This window comes from Rutidosis leptorrhynchoides, chromosome 2 (genome assembly GCF_046630445.1).
Source record: "Rutidosis leptorrhynchoides isolate AG116_Rl617_1_P2 chromosome 2, CSIRO_AGI_Rlap_v1, whole genome shotgun sequence".
Taxonomy (NCBI): Eukaryota; Viridiplantae; Streptophyta; class Magnoliopsida; order Asterales; family Asteraceae; genus Rutidosis; species Rutidosis leptorrhynchoides.
Window position 1 is genome coordinate 497,718,211 of NC_092334.1, and position 17,374 is coordinate 497,735,584.

The following is a 17,374-nucleotide window of genomic DNA, read 5'->3' on the forward strand; positions in this document are numbered from 1 at the left end:
GTGAAATTGTAGTGATTGGTGGGGTTATATTTATAGTGGAGTAAATATTGATTTTTAAAAAATATATAAAAAATTAAAAATTCAACCGTTGGGTTGAATGTGTCGAGCAACGGATAATTTTTTTTTTCTTATATTCTTTTAATTTAACCAAATAAACCGAGTGGTTGAATGTGTCGAGCATTGAACAACGACTCAGTGAACCACACAACACAACCGCACAACTAACCACTAATGACGCCATTAAACGGCGCAACTAACCGCTCAGTAAGTGACTCACCGATATTAACGGTCTTATTATGTTTGCTTTCTATAATATCAAACTTGTATATCATTATCACTACTTTGATTTAAAATCTAGGCATTTATAATGTTTTATGTAGTGTCAAACTCGTATAGGATTTATATCGCGATGATGATGTTTGCAACCTTATTCTAATTCGTATACTCCGTATTATTGAATTATTCCAAACTACTAGTTGTACTTGTGGCTAAAAGCAAAACAATTATATTTAATTTATTATTGTTTCACGTGGAGGATCCTAATTGATCCAGATCCGATCCTGAATTCATCTTCCAGTAACCATTCAAGAAATTTTCGGGATCGGTTTCGTTATTACAGTTGACGCCAGTTCCCTGTCCGTTCTCATTAACTTTTTCTACACAAATACCTAGCGTTTATGTTTACCGATAATCTCAATTTCAATTAAATATTACAAAAATACAAATTCGATTCAACGTTATACATCCAATCGGAACAAAATTCGTGATATCTCCGGCAACCATGGGAGCGGCGGCGAGCTCGCAAACCTCGGTAACTTGATTTCAGTTTATTGATATTATCAGATAACAACAGATTATATGTATACATAGATCGTATGTATATGTATCAAATTAATTGTTTGTTTGTTTGTATATATGTATAAAAATTGAAAATGTGAATCTGAATTAGGAGAAATAGAGATCCAGCTCGCTGACGGTTGGTGAAAAATTTTGTGCGGCGTTAATTCCGCTTGCAGTTTTAGTTGAAGTTTTGATCTATACTGTATCGTCGTGTTTTGATGCACAAGGAAGCCGTACAGTTAAACCGCATGTTCCGACGTATGATGACGTCATACGTCTAGCTCGCAATTCACCATGTATGTTTCTTGCTTTTTGTTACTTTTGTAATTATATTATTGGAGTATTTATATTTATATTAGGTTAGCTTTTGATTGTTGTGATATGTTTTCTGAATAATGAATAGAGTAAATGATCTTTGCAGTTTCTGTTAATGAAGTGGAGGCATTGCGTGAATTGTTTAATAAGTTGAGCAATTCGATTATAAATGATGGACTTATACATAAGGTATGTTTAGGTTATTCTGCCAAAATAGTTACAACTAACTTGGTAACGAAAGCATGAAAACCAAAATAGCAAGATAAATAAATTTACATATTAGGGATGCAAATTGTAGCTAGGGGAGCGAGTTTGGTTAGCTGACTTTAGAGTATACCTGACAACTGAGACCCAAACACTCAAATTCGGGTTAATTGGGTCTTGAGAAAAATTAGGCCTAACAATGTAAGAGTTGTAATCCTTTGAAACCAAAAATTTGCTTGAAATTCAATGGACCAATCAGAGCGCGACATGTGGCGCGACAATCACATGTGATTGGAAAAAAAAATTAAAAAAAATTTTTAAAATTTTTTTTTATAAATTTTTTAAAAAAAAAAAATTTCGAAATTTTTTTTTTATGAAATTTTTTTTTTTAAATTTAGCATGTCAAATCCAATCACATATGATTGTAAAACCCAATCACATGTGATTGTGGAACTCAATCACATGTGATTCTGCATATCAAATCTAATCAAATGTGATTAAAAAATTACAATTTTTTAAAAAAAATTTCAACTGGAAACATACTTTAATTCGGTGATTTGATCAAGTTTGTTAGCGTTTCGTGATCATATCTTCAAAATTTTAGACGTTAATTCGGTGATTTGATCAAGTTTTGATCCAAAACTTGGTGTTTGAAGGTTTTAGCACAAATTTAGTGAAATTCGTCATTATTCGTCATTTTACTGAATTTTATTTTTCAATCACATGTGATTGAATTTGGCATGCAATAATCACATGTGATTGGGTTTTACAATCACATGTATTTTTTTTTTCAATCACATGTGATTAAATTTGACATGCAGTAAATCACATGTGATTGGGCATGCCAACTTAAAACTTGGTCTCATTTGAATATTCCTCAACAATGTAAATCAAAACTTAACAAAAGATTCAAATGAGTTTCTCTCCAATCTATTGAGTCCTATACAAAAAATGAAGGAACTGGTCTAATGGGTATCAATACTCAAAGATCAATAAATGGAAATAGGTCTAGTGGGTTTTGTGAATGGGTCGGGTCGAGCATAAAAAGTTTCATCCGTCAAAAATTTATGAAACCATTCATGGTTATATCATTTATTATGTATATTAATATTTCTTATGTATATATAATAAATAATAATAATAATAACTAAAATAATGCAATGTAAAAAAAGCTATGCAACCCATTTGACCCAATTAACATGTGACTCGTTTCGACCCGTTACCCAAACCGACCCAACCTGACCCATTTTGACCCGTATGACCTATGACCCATTTCAACCCAAAACCATTTTGACCCGTTACCCAAACCGACCTAACCTGGACCGTTTGCCAGGCATACTTTAGAGCTTATTGTGAAATTTGAGAAGGCAGATTAGTTAATTAGCTCAAAGCTATAAGCTCATAAGCTGCTAATAGTGAGTTGATCACTTTTTCCAAATTTCAATAAGCTTGTAAAGCCAACTCATCTTTGATCTAGCAGTATGCGGGGCCCCTCTGACAAGAAGTTGTGACTTCAAGTCTTGATGGAGTATATAACATTTTTGTTGGGTGTCTAAGTCTTCACCATTATAAAAGGGTGATACATGAAAATAAGCTTATCCAAATAGTTGACGAAAAGCGACATAAGTTATGTGGTTATGGAACTGCATCTTGTGATATAGAAATGAGATCTTATGTATCCATTAATCTATATATGAGATTAGGTTATTGTCTATAATAAGGATTTTTCCAATGTACACCAATACAAACTCCTACTTTTTATCATATATTCATTGCTTTTTGTCTTAAGGAGGAGCTCCAACTCGCATTGCTAAAATCAGCAGGCGGGGAGAATCTTTTCTTGAACAGGGTATAACCTTATTTTATGATATATGTTTCTGTCTTATAATAGCTCTAAAGTCCCAACAAGTATCTAGGTTTATATTATGCTCTTTCTTTTTGTACCTAGGTTTTCGATCTATTCGACGAGAAGCAAAATGGTGTTATTGAATTTGAGGAATTTATCCACGTGCTGAGCATCTTCCATCCTTCTGCTCCAATAGAACAGAAGAGTGATTGTAAGTTTTCAGAACCAAATTCCCTGTGGCTGATTTTTATTAAGGTGTTTTTAAAGTACTACACTTTTAACCTTTTTCTTTTATGCAGTTGCCTTTAGATTATACGATTTAAGACGAACGGGGTTCATTGAACGAGAAGAAGTAAGTGATTGACGTCTTTTCATTCGAAAAATCTTTTCAGAACTCATTAATGGGTTTTTTTTTTTTTTTTTTTCTTTTTTAAATCAGGTTAGAGAAATGATTGTTGCTACCTTAAAGGAAACTGGGATGCAACTTTCAGAAGAAATTCTTGAAGAAATAATTGATAATGTAATAATACTTCTCAGAGTCAATGAGTATTTATTATGTATGTTAGATAATAGGCTTTCGTTTTCACTTGTGTTATTGTGTGATTAGACATTTGCAGATGCAGATGCTGACATGGACGGAAGAATCAACAAAGAAGAGTGGCGGAACTTTGTTATTCAACGACCCCAACTCTTGAAGAACATGACCCTTCCATCTCTTAGGTACCATTGTTGCTTTCATACTTCATTTAGTATGAAGGATTGCCTATAACAATCATTATCTTGGTTAATAATATTGATTAGCTAGGGTAGCTATTAAGATAATTAACATAAAATCTAAAATTTTCAATGGGTGATAAATAAAAAATTTTCTTTTCCTAAAAAGGAATGTAAAGTTAAGACTCGTTTTTTTCCATGAAGGAAATCTTTGTTTGATTTTAAAAAGATAACCGCAAATTCTGTTGTAAATTATATAGAGTCCTTAATTTGAACTTTTACCCCTTTCTTGGCATGAAATGAAACTTCTTACACTTCTTTTTAGTACAGAAAAATCAGTGATGTATCCACAAGAACCACAACTTCTGAATTTATATCAGTGTTTTAGGCAATTTACCCTATTGATTATGCCTATATTGATCACCCTTCTTATACACTAACTGCCAGTTACCAATCAACAATTTGTGAGTTGTTTTCCCTTTTTACAATGGCATTGTGCATGTTCCAGATCAGTTGAACCTTGTATTAATTGTTAACAAACAGGCTGTATGGTTGGCCAATAGCTTTCTATTATTAGTTGTCTTAAAGATGAAATCGTTTCTTTATTGAAAGATTGTAATCTATTCACTTGTGAATACTATGATCACACCTTCGCTTAATTTTGTTTAATAAGCGGTATTTTTGGTTATGTTACCTTAATCTTTTTATCCATTTGTTAGGGATGTGACGACGGCCTTCCCGAGTTTTATATTTAACACTGGAGTAGATGACTATGAGAGCAAAAGTTTCCATCAATCTTACCGTTGATGCAACAATGGCACCTTGACCGTGTGCTATTTTCTGTTAGCTTTATGGTTCTTCTGGAAACAAATTTGTATTCCTCTGTTTAAGCGGAAAGCATGCGTCTTGTCTTTTGATATAAAGAAGACGTGAGAGACCGTTAACTATTCTAGGATGTAAATCACGCCAACATTATTATTATTTTATTCTTTCATAAAAAGTACTACAACACAACACATTTTATATCTGCCATGTATTCTGCATTGCATGTTTGGTGAGAATATTAACAACCATAATTGCATATAAATGAACATAATGAAGCCTGAAAATTCCAATTTTTACGGAATATAATATAAATCAGCTTATACACCATAATCACTTAGATTACCAACATCAAAGATAGACAAATGTACATTTCAGACGTTAACAGTTAATCAATTACAAAGACGGGATGGACTTTGCTCGAATGAATTGTTTGAGCAGGGCTTTTTGTTCATCAATTTGCTTTTTCTCTTGTGGATCTTTCGCCTTGACTTTCCTTTTTTCCTCTAATATCCACTTGAAGAGCTCTCGTTGTTGATCAACAGGAATTGGTTTCACTGGCTCCAGGTGTAGCGACCCGACAAAATTGTCATTTGACGGCGCCGACTACTTAGGTCCCGTTACGTGGTCATAAGTCTTTAAAATAACGTTTGACCAAAATATGTCGCATTCATTGCAAAAGTAAAGAGTGTTCCCTAGTTTACAAGAATTGTTCATCCAAAAGTTACGTTACAAAGTTATAAGTACAAATGAAACCTATGCGACACAATTTAAAAGTAGCCAAAAGATGCTCCATGTATGCATAAATACTCGACATCCAAAGCAAGTATCAAAATAATGAGCGGAAGCATGTAACACATATCGTTCAAAGACCTGAGAAAAACATAGAAATCTGTCAACGAAAACGTTGGTGAAATCATAGGTTTAAGTAAGTAAGTGAGTAAATAAGTAGATTGAACCACAAGTTTTGCAACATCGAATTAATAGTTAACCATTCCAAAATTTGTTTCACGAGCACCCAATTATCAATGCTTAACATTTCTCCCATTGAACCCCATCACTTAGTGCTAGAACATACACTGTTTCTCGAAAATATATTTCATTCGTAAACGGTAGCGAACCGTTTGAATGAGGGTTTGTCAAACCCATATGGATCCATACAACATAAGTTCTCGCTTACACCCGGCAAGTGTAACTAATGATAATCGAATTGAGGATTTTGTTCTAAACTCGTATGTAGAATGTTTGTTTTCCTGTACTTGTGTTCACTTAGTAAAGAAATGTTTATGTTTTCTCATCCCAAATATAAGTTCAAAAAGAGTAAAAGTGGGACTATGATCTCACCTTGAGTGCACGAGTAGTAAAGTACTTCAACAAGTAAACGTGTGCAAAGAACAATGCTAATCTTGACCTAAACAATAGGTTGTATCAATAACGGTAAACACGATAGGTCAAAGATGTTCAATTAGTCCTATGGCTCGTTACGACTCGATTATGTAGCATGTGAAATCAAATTGTCAAGTTTCATGCAAGATACAAGTATATAAACAAGTTAGGAAGGTTGTATAATCATTTGGTTAAGTTTGACAAAAAGTCAAACTTTGGTCGGTCAAAGTCAACGAAAAAGTCAACACGTTCGGGTCGGGTCCCGAACTATTTTTCTGAGGTTTTTAATCATGTATGAGCATGTTAGAACAAGTTACATGTGAATCGGAGGTCCATAGTGTGCCAAACATTTTTCGTATTTTGACCAAAGAGGTCAGAACCCAAACACGGCTATTGCCGCGCCGCGGCCAGAGGTGTCGCGCCGCGACATTAGGCGTGGCCTGGTACCTGGTCAGTTTCAAAAGTTCAAGTCTTGATCCAAAATTCAATTTAGCACAAAACGCAAACCGTAAACACTTAGAATACGCATCTTATATCATTGGAAAGCTCTTTTGACAAGGAATACAATTAACTACCTTTCACCAAGCAAAAACATCAATTACAATAACCAAAAACTCGTCAATTGATCAAGAAAGGTTTATTTTCAAAGTTTCAAGTTCGTAAAACGTATTTTATGATTCGGGAATCCAATTTACACATACGATATGCCGTTTCGAAGGTAATTAAGCATACATTGCATCTAAACACTTACTAACAACAATTCATGTCATTCAATGCATCAAATATTCATTTCAAGCTTATCAAACCCTAACCCAAATTCACCAAAAATCACTAATCAAGTTTATGGAGTTTTCTCAAGCAACCTACACATCAAATTGAAGCTAGTGATACTAGGAACACAATTAGAACATGAACTTTTAACATCTAACAACATATGATCATCCAAAATTCAAGAACAACACACCAAAATTCAAGTTCATGCTAGTTATACTAAAACAACGAGATCGAGCATACAAATTACATACACGACATCACAATGAGCCATAGACACTAACTAACACCATTTCAAGTCAAAAACACGAATTTAGAGAAATCTAGAGTTTTAGAAATGTTACCCAAACGAGATGAAGTTGGTACCAAAATGAAGAGGATGAAGAGAGGATCACGAATATGTAATTTATTTTGTTGCTAGCTCCCTAAATCGAATTTGGATGATGATTTTGTGTTTGAAGGTTTTGAGAGCATAAAAGGGAAGTAAGAAAAAGAGATAGAGAGAAATGGGAGGTTGGTGGTGGATGGTGGGTTACTAGTTAGCCAAGTTTGCCCGAGTGGCGAGATTAGTCCCTCGCGTTTGTAGTCGGGTGCGGGAATTACCTAAACGGAATATTTTAAAACGCGTATTAACGGAGGATGTTAAAATCCAATAACGGAAAAATATTAAGAATGTTAGCTAACGGAGGATACGAATTTAGTTACGAACGATATTTTTTTAAAATAAAAAGACGGGCGTTAAAATAATTTAACGGAAAAATGCTGGATGTTACATTACCCACACCTTAAAAGAAATTTCGTCCCGAAATTTAGTTGGAAGTAATAGTCGATGTCTCTTCCTTGAGACCTTGCATTGTCAATGCTATGAATAAGTGAAGATACGTCCTTGGGCATTCCCACGAATTTGGACAGTCGGGGTTTTATGTTGTATTAAGGCTTGGTTTTACGATCCACAATTTCAACCGGTCTTTCTACGAAGAGGAGTTGTCATCAATAGTAAGTTTATCTAGAAGGATAGCACGTTCCTGTTCCGCAGGACACGTATCTAAGTTTGTTACATGGAACGTAAGGTAAACGGAAACTTAATTGAGTCGGAGGTTCTAAACGGTAGGAAGCGGTTCCAAGACGCCCCAAGATTTCAAAAGGATCAATATTGCGGATATAAATTTCCTCGATTTCCCGAAACGGATTACACCTTTCCAAGGTGTGGTTTTCAATATTACACGGTTACTGACTTTAATTTGAGAGATTTTTCATCTAACATTGGTATAACTCCTTTGGCGACCACGGGCCGTCTTGAGCCCTTCTCGGACTTGAACTATCTCAAAGGTTGTTTCTTGAATGATTTCGGATCTGATGATTTGCTTGTCACCTACTTCGGTCCAATGAATAGGAGAACAACATTTGTGGTTATATAAAGTTTCGAAAAGTGCGCGTTAACACGCGAGTGGTAACTACTGTTGTAAGAGGGATCAACTAAAGACGACAATACAAGTTTGTAACATGTCTTTCCAAGATGTAAATTGTTCGTTTGCTTAACTCGTCTGTTTGTGGAAGATACGCAGTACTCACGTCTAAACGTGTTCCGAAGGCTTCTTGTAAACAAGATGTGTAACGAGTATTTTCGATCCGGGATAATTGACAATGATACACCGTGTTGGAATATAATTTCTTAAGATATGCTTGGACAAGTTAGTTAGGGTTCGAAAGCGTTTGTTGGAACAGGTTTCTTGTCGGCTACTGAAAAATGTTCGTAAGGGCTAGTCACCCTCGTGGTGAATACTAGTAACACGTGAAGAGTCTCTCTCTCCATTGAAAAATTATATAAAAGGTTTCCGTATACGGAAGTACGAGCGAAAAGATAGGAGTGAAATGAGAACTTAGAATAGGATGAGTTCACATTTTGAGGTAGCCATATCGCGCATCTAGTGGCCAAATGTTGAGACTTGGTGGGAAACGAGATAGTACACGTAGTTGTATAGCTCGGGGTTGAGTAGTAGTTGGCCGTATAACAGAAGCACAAGGACGTTAAGTCAAAGAAGAAAGGGGTATCCTTGGATTGTGTGTTATCTTTGGTCTCAGTAATATCAGACGGTAATAGTGAAATAGCAGAGCTATGTATCGTGGTACGCGATGACGAGAAGATTGATCGGATCCATAAATAAGTATTCAAATTCTCCGTGTAAAATAACGAATTTCAGCTTCCTTGATTTCGAGTCGAGAGGGGTTGCCTTTCAGGCGTTCACGTAGAAGTATTTCTATATTTGAGTTCCATTTTGTGCCACACGAATTTATCTAGTAAGGTTGGTGTGAAAAATCACGTTCAAAGTCCGGACACGGGAAATGTTTAAATTTTTTTTTTTTTTTTTTCTTAGTACGTTAACGAGGTTAGAGGACGAGCGATACGGGAAAAATCGGAAATTAATCTTTGGTAATAATCGCGAGATCCAAAATTTTACGAATACAAGTCGGAGTCGTGAGGGTTTCTCCAAAATTAATTAATTAATTCAAATTTTTTTTTTTTTTTTTTTTTTTTTGCGAGATCTACTGTAATACCTTGACCACTAACAATATGGTTTAGAATTTGGACTTCGTTTAACCAAAAATTCTCACTTGGAGAATTCGGCATAGAGTTGCTCTTTTCTCAAGAGTTCGAGCGTAAGACGGAGACGTTGTTCGTTTTTCCTTTCCGCTTGAATAGCTTATAATTATAAGTACGGTAACGGATTTGTCTAGATAAGTTTGCATACGCGGTTCCGGAGGTCTATGAATACGGGCGGAGCCTTAGATAAACTGAACGGCACTAAAAGAAATTTATAACTATCGTAGCGAGTTCGGAAAGCGGTTTAGGAGACATCTTCTCCCTTAACCCTCAATTGATGATAACCAGAATGAAGGTCGATTTTAGAATATACGCGAGATCCGTGTAACGGTTCAAGAGGTTGTTGATACGGGGAAGAGGATATCGGTTCTTAAACGGAAATTATTTAGTTCACTAAAATCACATATATGTGGGGAAAACATTCCCTTCCTAACGTATAGGTTTTGGGCTCCCTAGTTCTATAGATGTCAAATCAAAGTTCGAATTACCTACCCAATAAGTTTGACGTACACTCTCCGATAAATTTGTCGGTACGCAATAGTTTTCCGTTGGTCACTTGAATGGCCTAAGTAATATCTAGGGGGTGGTGGAGTGCAAATAGTAGGCTCCAAAGCCTTGGATACAAAACATTTATCGACATCCGAATCGAATAAACATGAAGTATAGGAGTTGTTAAGAAGAAACGTACCCGTGACTAGTTCATGTTGTCTCGAGCATCCTCGGTGCTAATGTTGGAAGTTCGGCCGCGTGTGTTGGGGTTGGCTTTCTTCGTTGGACATGCATTCCTAAAATGACCCGGTTGGCCACATTCGAAACAAACACCCGGCTTTTGTGTGTTGGGTCCCTTTTGACTGACGGGGGCGGTACTTCCACAATATTTGGCAATATGACCACTTCCCTGGCACCGGTGGCAAATTAGCTTGCCACATTCACCAAAGTGATGCTAGTAGCATTTGTTGCAAAAAGGTCGAGTTCCAGCATAACTTTTCTTGCCGACGGAGGTGAAAAGTTCCTTGGCAAAGTTGTTGCTGTTGTAGTTGCTGGATTGAGAGGCTTCCCATTTTCTTTTGTTGTTACCCGATTGGTCCTCGGCCGTTGGTGCCGGTGCTTCAATTTCATCCACCGTTTCTATAGATTGGCGAGCCATCGTTAAAGCCTCTTGTAGGTTGGCGGGTTTGGATGACATTACCCTGTGTTGAATGCTCTTCGGAAGGCCATCCATGTAAAGTTCAACTCTTAGGGACTCGAGAGTCGTGAGGTTTGGACACATTAAGACTAGTTCAGCAAACCGTTGATTATAAGCTTCGAGGTCATTCCGGACCGTTTGTAAATTTCTTAGCCCCTGTTCGAGCCTTCGAGTTTCGTCGCGCGGAAAGTATTCGGTGATCATTCTTTCTCTTAATTCGGTCCAAGAGAGTGCGTGGGCTTCATCGATACCCACCGATTGTACATACGTGTTCCACCATGAGAAAGCAATACCGGTGAGAGTGAGGGTGGAAAACTTGACCTTATCTTGGTCCCGACAACCACTTATGTTAAAAACGGCTTCCGTTTGTTCAAACCATCTGGTGAGAGCAACCGGTCCCTCGGTTCCATCGAAAGTGGGAGGTTTGCACCCCATGAAGTTCTTGTAGGAGCACCCCTCGTTTGAATTACCAGCTCCATGATTATTGTTGTTGGAAAAGTGATCGGCCACGGCCGCACCCACGGCGGTGGTTATCATTCGTTGAAGACCTTGTTCGAGAGTTTCGGAAGGAGTATTGGGTTGACCTTGGTGAGCCATTGTTCCTTCATGACACAAGAATATCATTGATTAGTATTCTCAATAATACTAACCGTGATATAGAATAAAGATAAAGAGAAGTTTTTCCTCGACTCGCCTTAAATTCTTTATGTCATAATGTCGGAACGTTCATATGAGTCACCGTAATATAATCCCGGAAATTATATTACCCTGATTCATATGTGCATTCGACATCATTTCATATAGTCAAGGTGGCGTGTCAATCAAATTAAACAACGTGAGATTAAGAGGAACTAAGAGTAGATATGAGTAGAAGCGTTCGTGTATAAATGCACAAGTAGTCAAGTAATTCCTACTTCAAGTCTATATGCCGGTTGTAGTCTAGACTCACCAATGTACCCTATGACTCGGGGTCGACACCAATGAACTCTAAATCCCTACAACCAACGCTCTGATACCAATTGTAGCGACCCGACAAAATTGTCATTTGACGGCGCCGACTACTTAGGTCCCGTTACGTGGTCATAAGTCTTTAAAATAACGTTTGACCAAAATATGTCGCATTCATTGCAAAAGTAAAGAGTGTTCCCTAGTTTACAAGAATTGTTCATCCAAAAGTTACGTTACAAAGTTATAAGTACAAATGAAACCTATGCGACACAATTTAAAAGTAGCCAAAAGATGCTCCATGTATGCATAAATACTCGACATCCAAAGCAAGTATCAAAATAATGAGCGGAAGCATGTAACACATATCGTTCAAAGACCTGAGAAAAACATAGAAATCTGTCAACGAAAACGTTGGTGAAATCATAGGTTTAAGTAAGTAAGTGAGTAAATAAGTAGATTGAACCACAAGTTTTGCAACATCGAATTAATAGTTAACCATTCCAAAATTTGTTTCACGAGCACCCAATTATCAATGCTTAACATTTCTCCCATTGAACCCCATCACTTAGTGCTAGAACATACACTGTTTCTCGAAAATATATTTCATTCGTAAACGGTAGCGAACCGTTTGAATGAGGGTTTGTCAAACCCATATGGATCCATACAACATAAGTTCTCGCTTACACCCGGCAAGTGTAACTAATGATAATCGAATTGAGGATTTTGTTCTAAACTCGTATGTAGAATGTTTGTTTTCCTGTACTTGTGTTCACTTAGTAAAGAAATGTTTATGTTTTCTCATCCCAAATGTAAGTTCAAAAAGAGTAAAAGTGGGACTATGATCTCACCTTGAGTGCACGAGTAGTAAAGTACTTCAACAAGTAAACGTGTGCAAAGAACAATGCTAATCTTGACCTAAACAATAGGTTGTATCAATAACGGTAAACACGATAGGTCAAAGATGTTCAATTAGTCCTATGGCTCGTTACGACTCGATTATGTAGCATGTGAAATCAAATTGTCAAGTTTCATGCAAGATACAAGTATATAAACAAGTTAGGAAGGTTGTATAATCATTTGGTTAAGTTTGACAAAAAGTCAAACTTTGGTCGGTCAAAGTCAACGAAAAAGTCAACACGTTCGGGTCGGGTCCCGAACTATTTTTCTGAGGTTTTTAATCATGTATGAGCATGTTAGAACAAGTTACATGTGAATCGGAGGTCCATAGTGTGCCAAACATTTTTCGTATTTTGACCAAAGAGGTCAGAACCCAAACACGGCTATTGCCGCGCCGCGGCCAGAGGTGTCGCGCCGCGACATTAGGCGTGGCCTGGTACCTGGTCAGTTTCAAAAGTTCAAGTCTTGATCCAAAATTCAATTTAGCACAAAACGCAAACCGTAAACACTTAGAATACGCATCTTATATCATTGGAAAGCTCTTTTGACAAGGAATACAATTAACTACCTTTCACCAAGCAAAAACATCAATTACAATAACCAAAAACTCGTCAATTGATCAAGAAAGGTTTATTTTCAAAGTTTCAAGTTCGTAAAACGTATTTTATGATTCGGGAATCCAATTTACACATACGATATGCCGTTTCGAAGGTAATTAAGCATACATTGCATCTAAACACTTACTAACAACAATTCATGTCATTCAATGCATCAAATATTCATTTCAAGCTTATCAAACCCTAACCCAAATTCACCAAAAATCACTAATCAAGTTTATGGAGTTTTCTCAAGCAACCTACACATCAAATTGAAGCTAGTGATACTAGGAACACAATTAGAACATGAACTTTTAACATCTAACAACATATGATCATCCAAAATTCAAGAACAACACACCAAAATTCAAGTTCATGCTAGTTATACTAAAACAACGAGATCGAGCATACAAATTACATACACGACATCACAATGAGCCATAGACACTAACTAACACCATTTCAAGTCAAAAACACGAATTTAGAGAAATCTAGAGTTTTAGAAATGTTACCCAAACGAGATGAAGTTGGTACCAAAATGAAGAGGATGAAGAGAGGATCACGAATATGTAATTTATTTTGTTGCTAGCTCCCTAAATCGAATTTGGATGATGATTTTGTGTTTGAAGGTTTTGAGAGCATAAAAGGGAAGTAAGAAAAAGAGATAGAGAGAAATGGGAGGTTGGTGGTGGATGGTGGGTTACTAGCTAGCCAAGTTTGCCCGAGTGGCGAGATTAGTCCCTCACGTTTGTAGTCGGGTGCGGGAATTACCTAAACGGAATATTTTAAAACGCGTATTAACGGAGGATGTTAAAATCCAATAACGGAAAAATATTAAGAATGTTAGCTAACGGAGGATACGAATTTAGTTACGAAGGATATTTTTTTAAAATAAAAAGACGGGCGTTAAAATAATTTAACGGAAAAATGCGGGATGTTACACCAGGACGATTGGGGGTGCTGATATTGAAGCAGTTGAAATAGCAGTGGATGCAGATGTAGGAGTAGATGTGACTACATCTGCAGGCACATCTCCCTGTGTTTTCTCATCTTATTTGTTTTCATGTAAAGGTACGCTAAAAACATCAAGGATGACATGCTGTTAGAGGCTATATGAGTATTATTATCTTCAAAATATAAATGGAAAAAGTACTTACTGAACCTACAAATTTTGGCCCACACTAGATATAATAGCTCATTTTCACTCTTAAACCATTCTTTTTGCCCCCCCCCCCCCCCCATCTATCATTTTGTTAACAAGTCCTCTAAGGGCAAGGCTGTCACTAATTTAAAGCCAATTTATGCCACCATGATAACCAATCCCAAATATAAGGGTCACGTTATCGTTAATCGGGGAGCAATTGGTCGGGACCTTGGAGAGAGTAATCGGTCAATCAGGGAGTAATCGGACGTCGACTAAGTTTGACTTTGACCGACTTTGACCTATTTATCCCTAGTAATTCCAATTAAACCCCGATTTATGGTGATTGATTGGTCAGACGTTGACCGAGTAATCCCCGTTGACAGCGGGTTGGCCGATTTTGATTACTCGGATCGGACCTATCCAAAAACTGACCGAAGACTATCAGAGTATTCCTAGTTTTACAACGCTTGTTTGCATATGTATCAAATCTTATGCAAACAAAATCAGTCAATCACTACGCTACGGCCTGATCAGCTTTTATCATATGAATCACAATCATATAGTGACAGTAACTCACTGGTCATCACTGCTATTCTTGATGCCTTTTTGGAGGACAGAGACAAAATTCAGATAATTTTACATGAAGGTTTAATTTACAACTAATATATATGGCATGAGTTTTTTCTTCATATCAAAATTCTGTTTTGAACTCTAAGTTCTATGAAATAAGGTGTGCAATTATTATCTCCAGTGCTAAAATTCGAAATTTGATTCCTGTAATACGTACTATATATGTTACTCAAGTAATCTTCCCTGTTATTTAACTTTTGAACTCGGGTCAACAATAATTTCTCAGAACAAGATCGAATTTTAAAACATGTGATGAGGGCACAATCAAAAAATCAGTTAATCGTATAAAACTGAAAACCTAAATCCGTTTTGGGTTGGTTAATAAAAATAAAAGATTATAGTAACACAGCAACAACTAGACCTATAAAACCATTACATAAAAAACAATTAATCCGTAAACGTATGCATACCTCCGATGGAAACATTGACGGCGATTAGAAGAGGCCAGATGAACTTGGAACGGCGTCCAATTGACTCTGTCGGTGGTAACGGTGGCGTCGGTGTTGACGATTGAGTAGCCATCAACGGACGTTTGTTCAACTGAGCTGTTTCTTGTCTCCTGGTATGTATGCCTCACCCGAAATGATATGAATTAATTTATTTTATTTATTACACTACTGATTCACGTATTGAATCTTTTGATGCATTACTTTCCTTCCAAGTTTTTTTTTGTTAAAGGGTTTCACCCGGTAAATATTTTTATAAAAAATAATAAAAATACAATTAGGAACAACGATCACAAGCGCACCTTGCGACCTCACAAACAACCACTAAACAAGCTAGATCCTACAAACAAAACACGCACTAGCAAAACCAAAAGCCAAAAAAAATTCCATCTAGACAAGGACTACCAATTATAACCAACCGGACTTCATACCAAATGGAGTCGTTATTTTAGGATCATTTTTCCCTGCCATAAATACGGCCATCTCCTCATTGTCAGATTCAATATCACTTGGTTCATCACACAAGGTTGTATGAATCTTTATTTAAGGCTCAGAACGCATTTTGAGTTTTCACCTGAGACCCCTTACTTGTCCCAACATCCAAATTTGCCTTATCTACCTTCCGACGGTAGACCAATTTTTGCTTTGATTTACCAACTACAATACCCCTTGTGTTCCCCTTTTTCTGATCTATTGATACATGACCTTTTCCTTTTTTCTTAATCACCTCTTGGAACCCATCTGTATCCCTCTGAATAACTTTTTGACCATCTTCATTATGTTTCTCCATCACTTTAGCAATAATATGTTTCGGGCATTCGACATCTAAGTGACCGAAAACACAACAACAAGTACATCTCGGAGGCTTCCATTCATATTCCACCTTCACAATATCAATGGTCCGACTAACACCATCCATGCCAGGGGTAGCAACACGTAGGCTTTCCATCAATTCCCTTTCGGCAGAAATTTCAATCAAGGCTCTAGCAAAATCAGGCCTACCCCACGCCTCCATACACATGGTGCTAGTATATGAGTCAAGCATCATTGGCTAGGGGTGAGCATAATATCCGAATCCGAATTATCCGAAAATCCGATCCGAAAATATCCGAAAATTCGGATATCCGGATTTTCGGATATCCGAAAATCGGATATCCGGATTTTCGGATTCGGATATCGGATCAATTTTCCAAAATTTTCGGATATTCGGATAATCCGATATCCGAAACAAAGTACACTTATTATTAATATATTTATTGTATTTATAGTTTAGTAGCCCAATGTTATCGCTTATGGACCTTATAGCTTTCAAGGTAAACTAAACTTTTAACTTTTAAGAGTAAAAAGAACAAAGATAACAGATAGAAACAATCAATCGTTACAAAGAGTAAAGTTAGTATCCTTTGAACTTTTATTAATACTCTTTCTTGTTGAAACTAACTTGCATCATATTTGGATACACTTTTTGTTTGGTTCATCCTTAAAAGATGGATTTGTATCATTTTTATTGTAACAATTATGACATACTAATTATAACTTGATTCGCGTTCTAGAAAACATAAAGTTATTATTTGATATAGAGTAAATCACAATATAAGAAATAAATCACAGTACATCAAAAGTTATAAGAAATATAGCAGTATATGTTAAGCAGATAATTTGTATGAATATCTCTATATAAACAGTTAACCAGATATAACTGTCATGTTTGTGTTACGATGATGTGTTAATCATGTTTTGAACTTTGTTATGTTTTTTTACGATGATGTATTAATCGTGTTTTGAACTTTTGTAATACGAACTATAGAATGTTGAACTTAGGCGTATGTGACTTGTTATGTATTATATGTATTGCCATTTGTATTTTTTGCATTTATTAGATATAGTTCGGATATTCGGATAATCCGGTATCCGAATCCGAAATTTCGGATATCCGAAATTTCGGATTCGGATTTCGGATGACCGTATTCATTATCCGAATTTTCGGATATCCAAAAATTCGGATATCCGGTTTTGCCCACCCCTAT

General features: G+C 36.3%; 1 protein-coding gene across 1 annotated transcript; it reads left to right on the forward strand.

Annotated features, from left to right (window-relative positions):
- The first annotated feature begins 459 nt into the window (after positions 1-459).
- LOC139892713 (calcineurin B-like protein 10) lies at positions 460-5,024 on the forward strand. Its single transcript, XM_071875829.1, has 9 exons — positions 460-811; positions 959-1,136; positions 1,262-1,344; positions 3,149-3,208; positions 3,308-3,416; positions 3,505-3,557; positions 3,645-3,725; positions 3,813-3,925; positions 4,639-5,024. The coding sequence occupies exons 1-9, from the start codon at positions 782-784 to the stop codon at positions 4,724-4,726; spliced, it is 795 nt and encodes a 264-aa protein (XP_071731930.1). The 5' UTR covers positions 460-781; the 3' UTR covers positions 4,727-5,024.
- Positions 5,025-17,374: the final 12,350 nt, after the last annotated feature.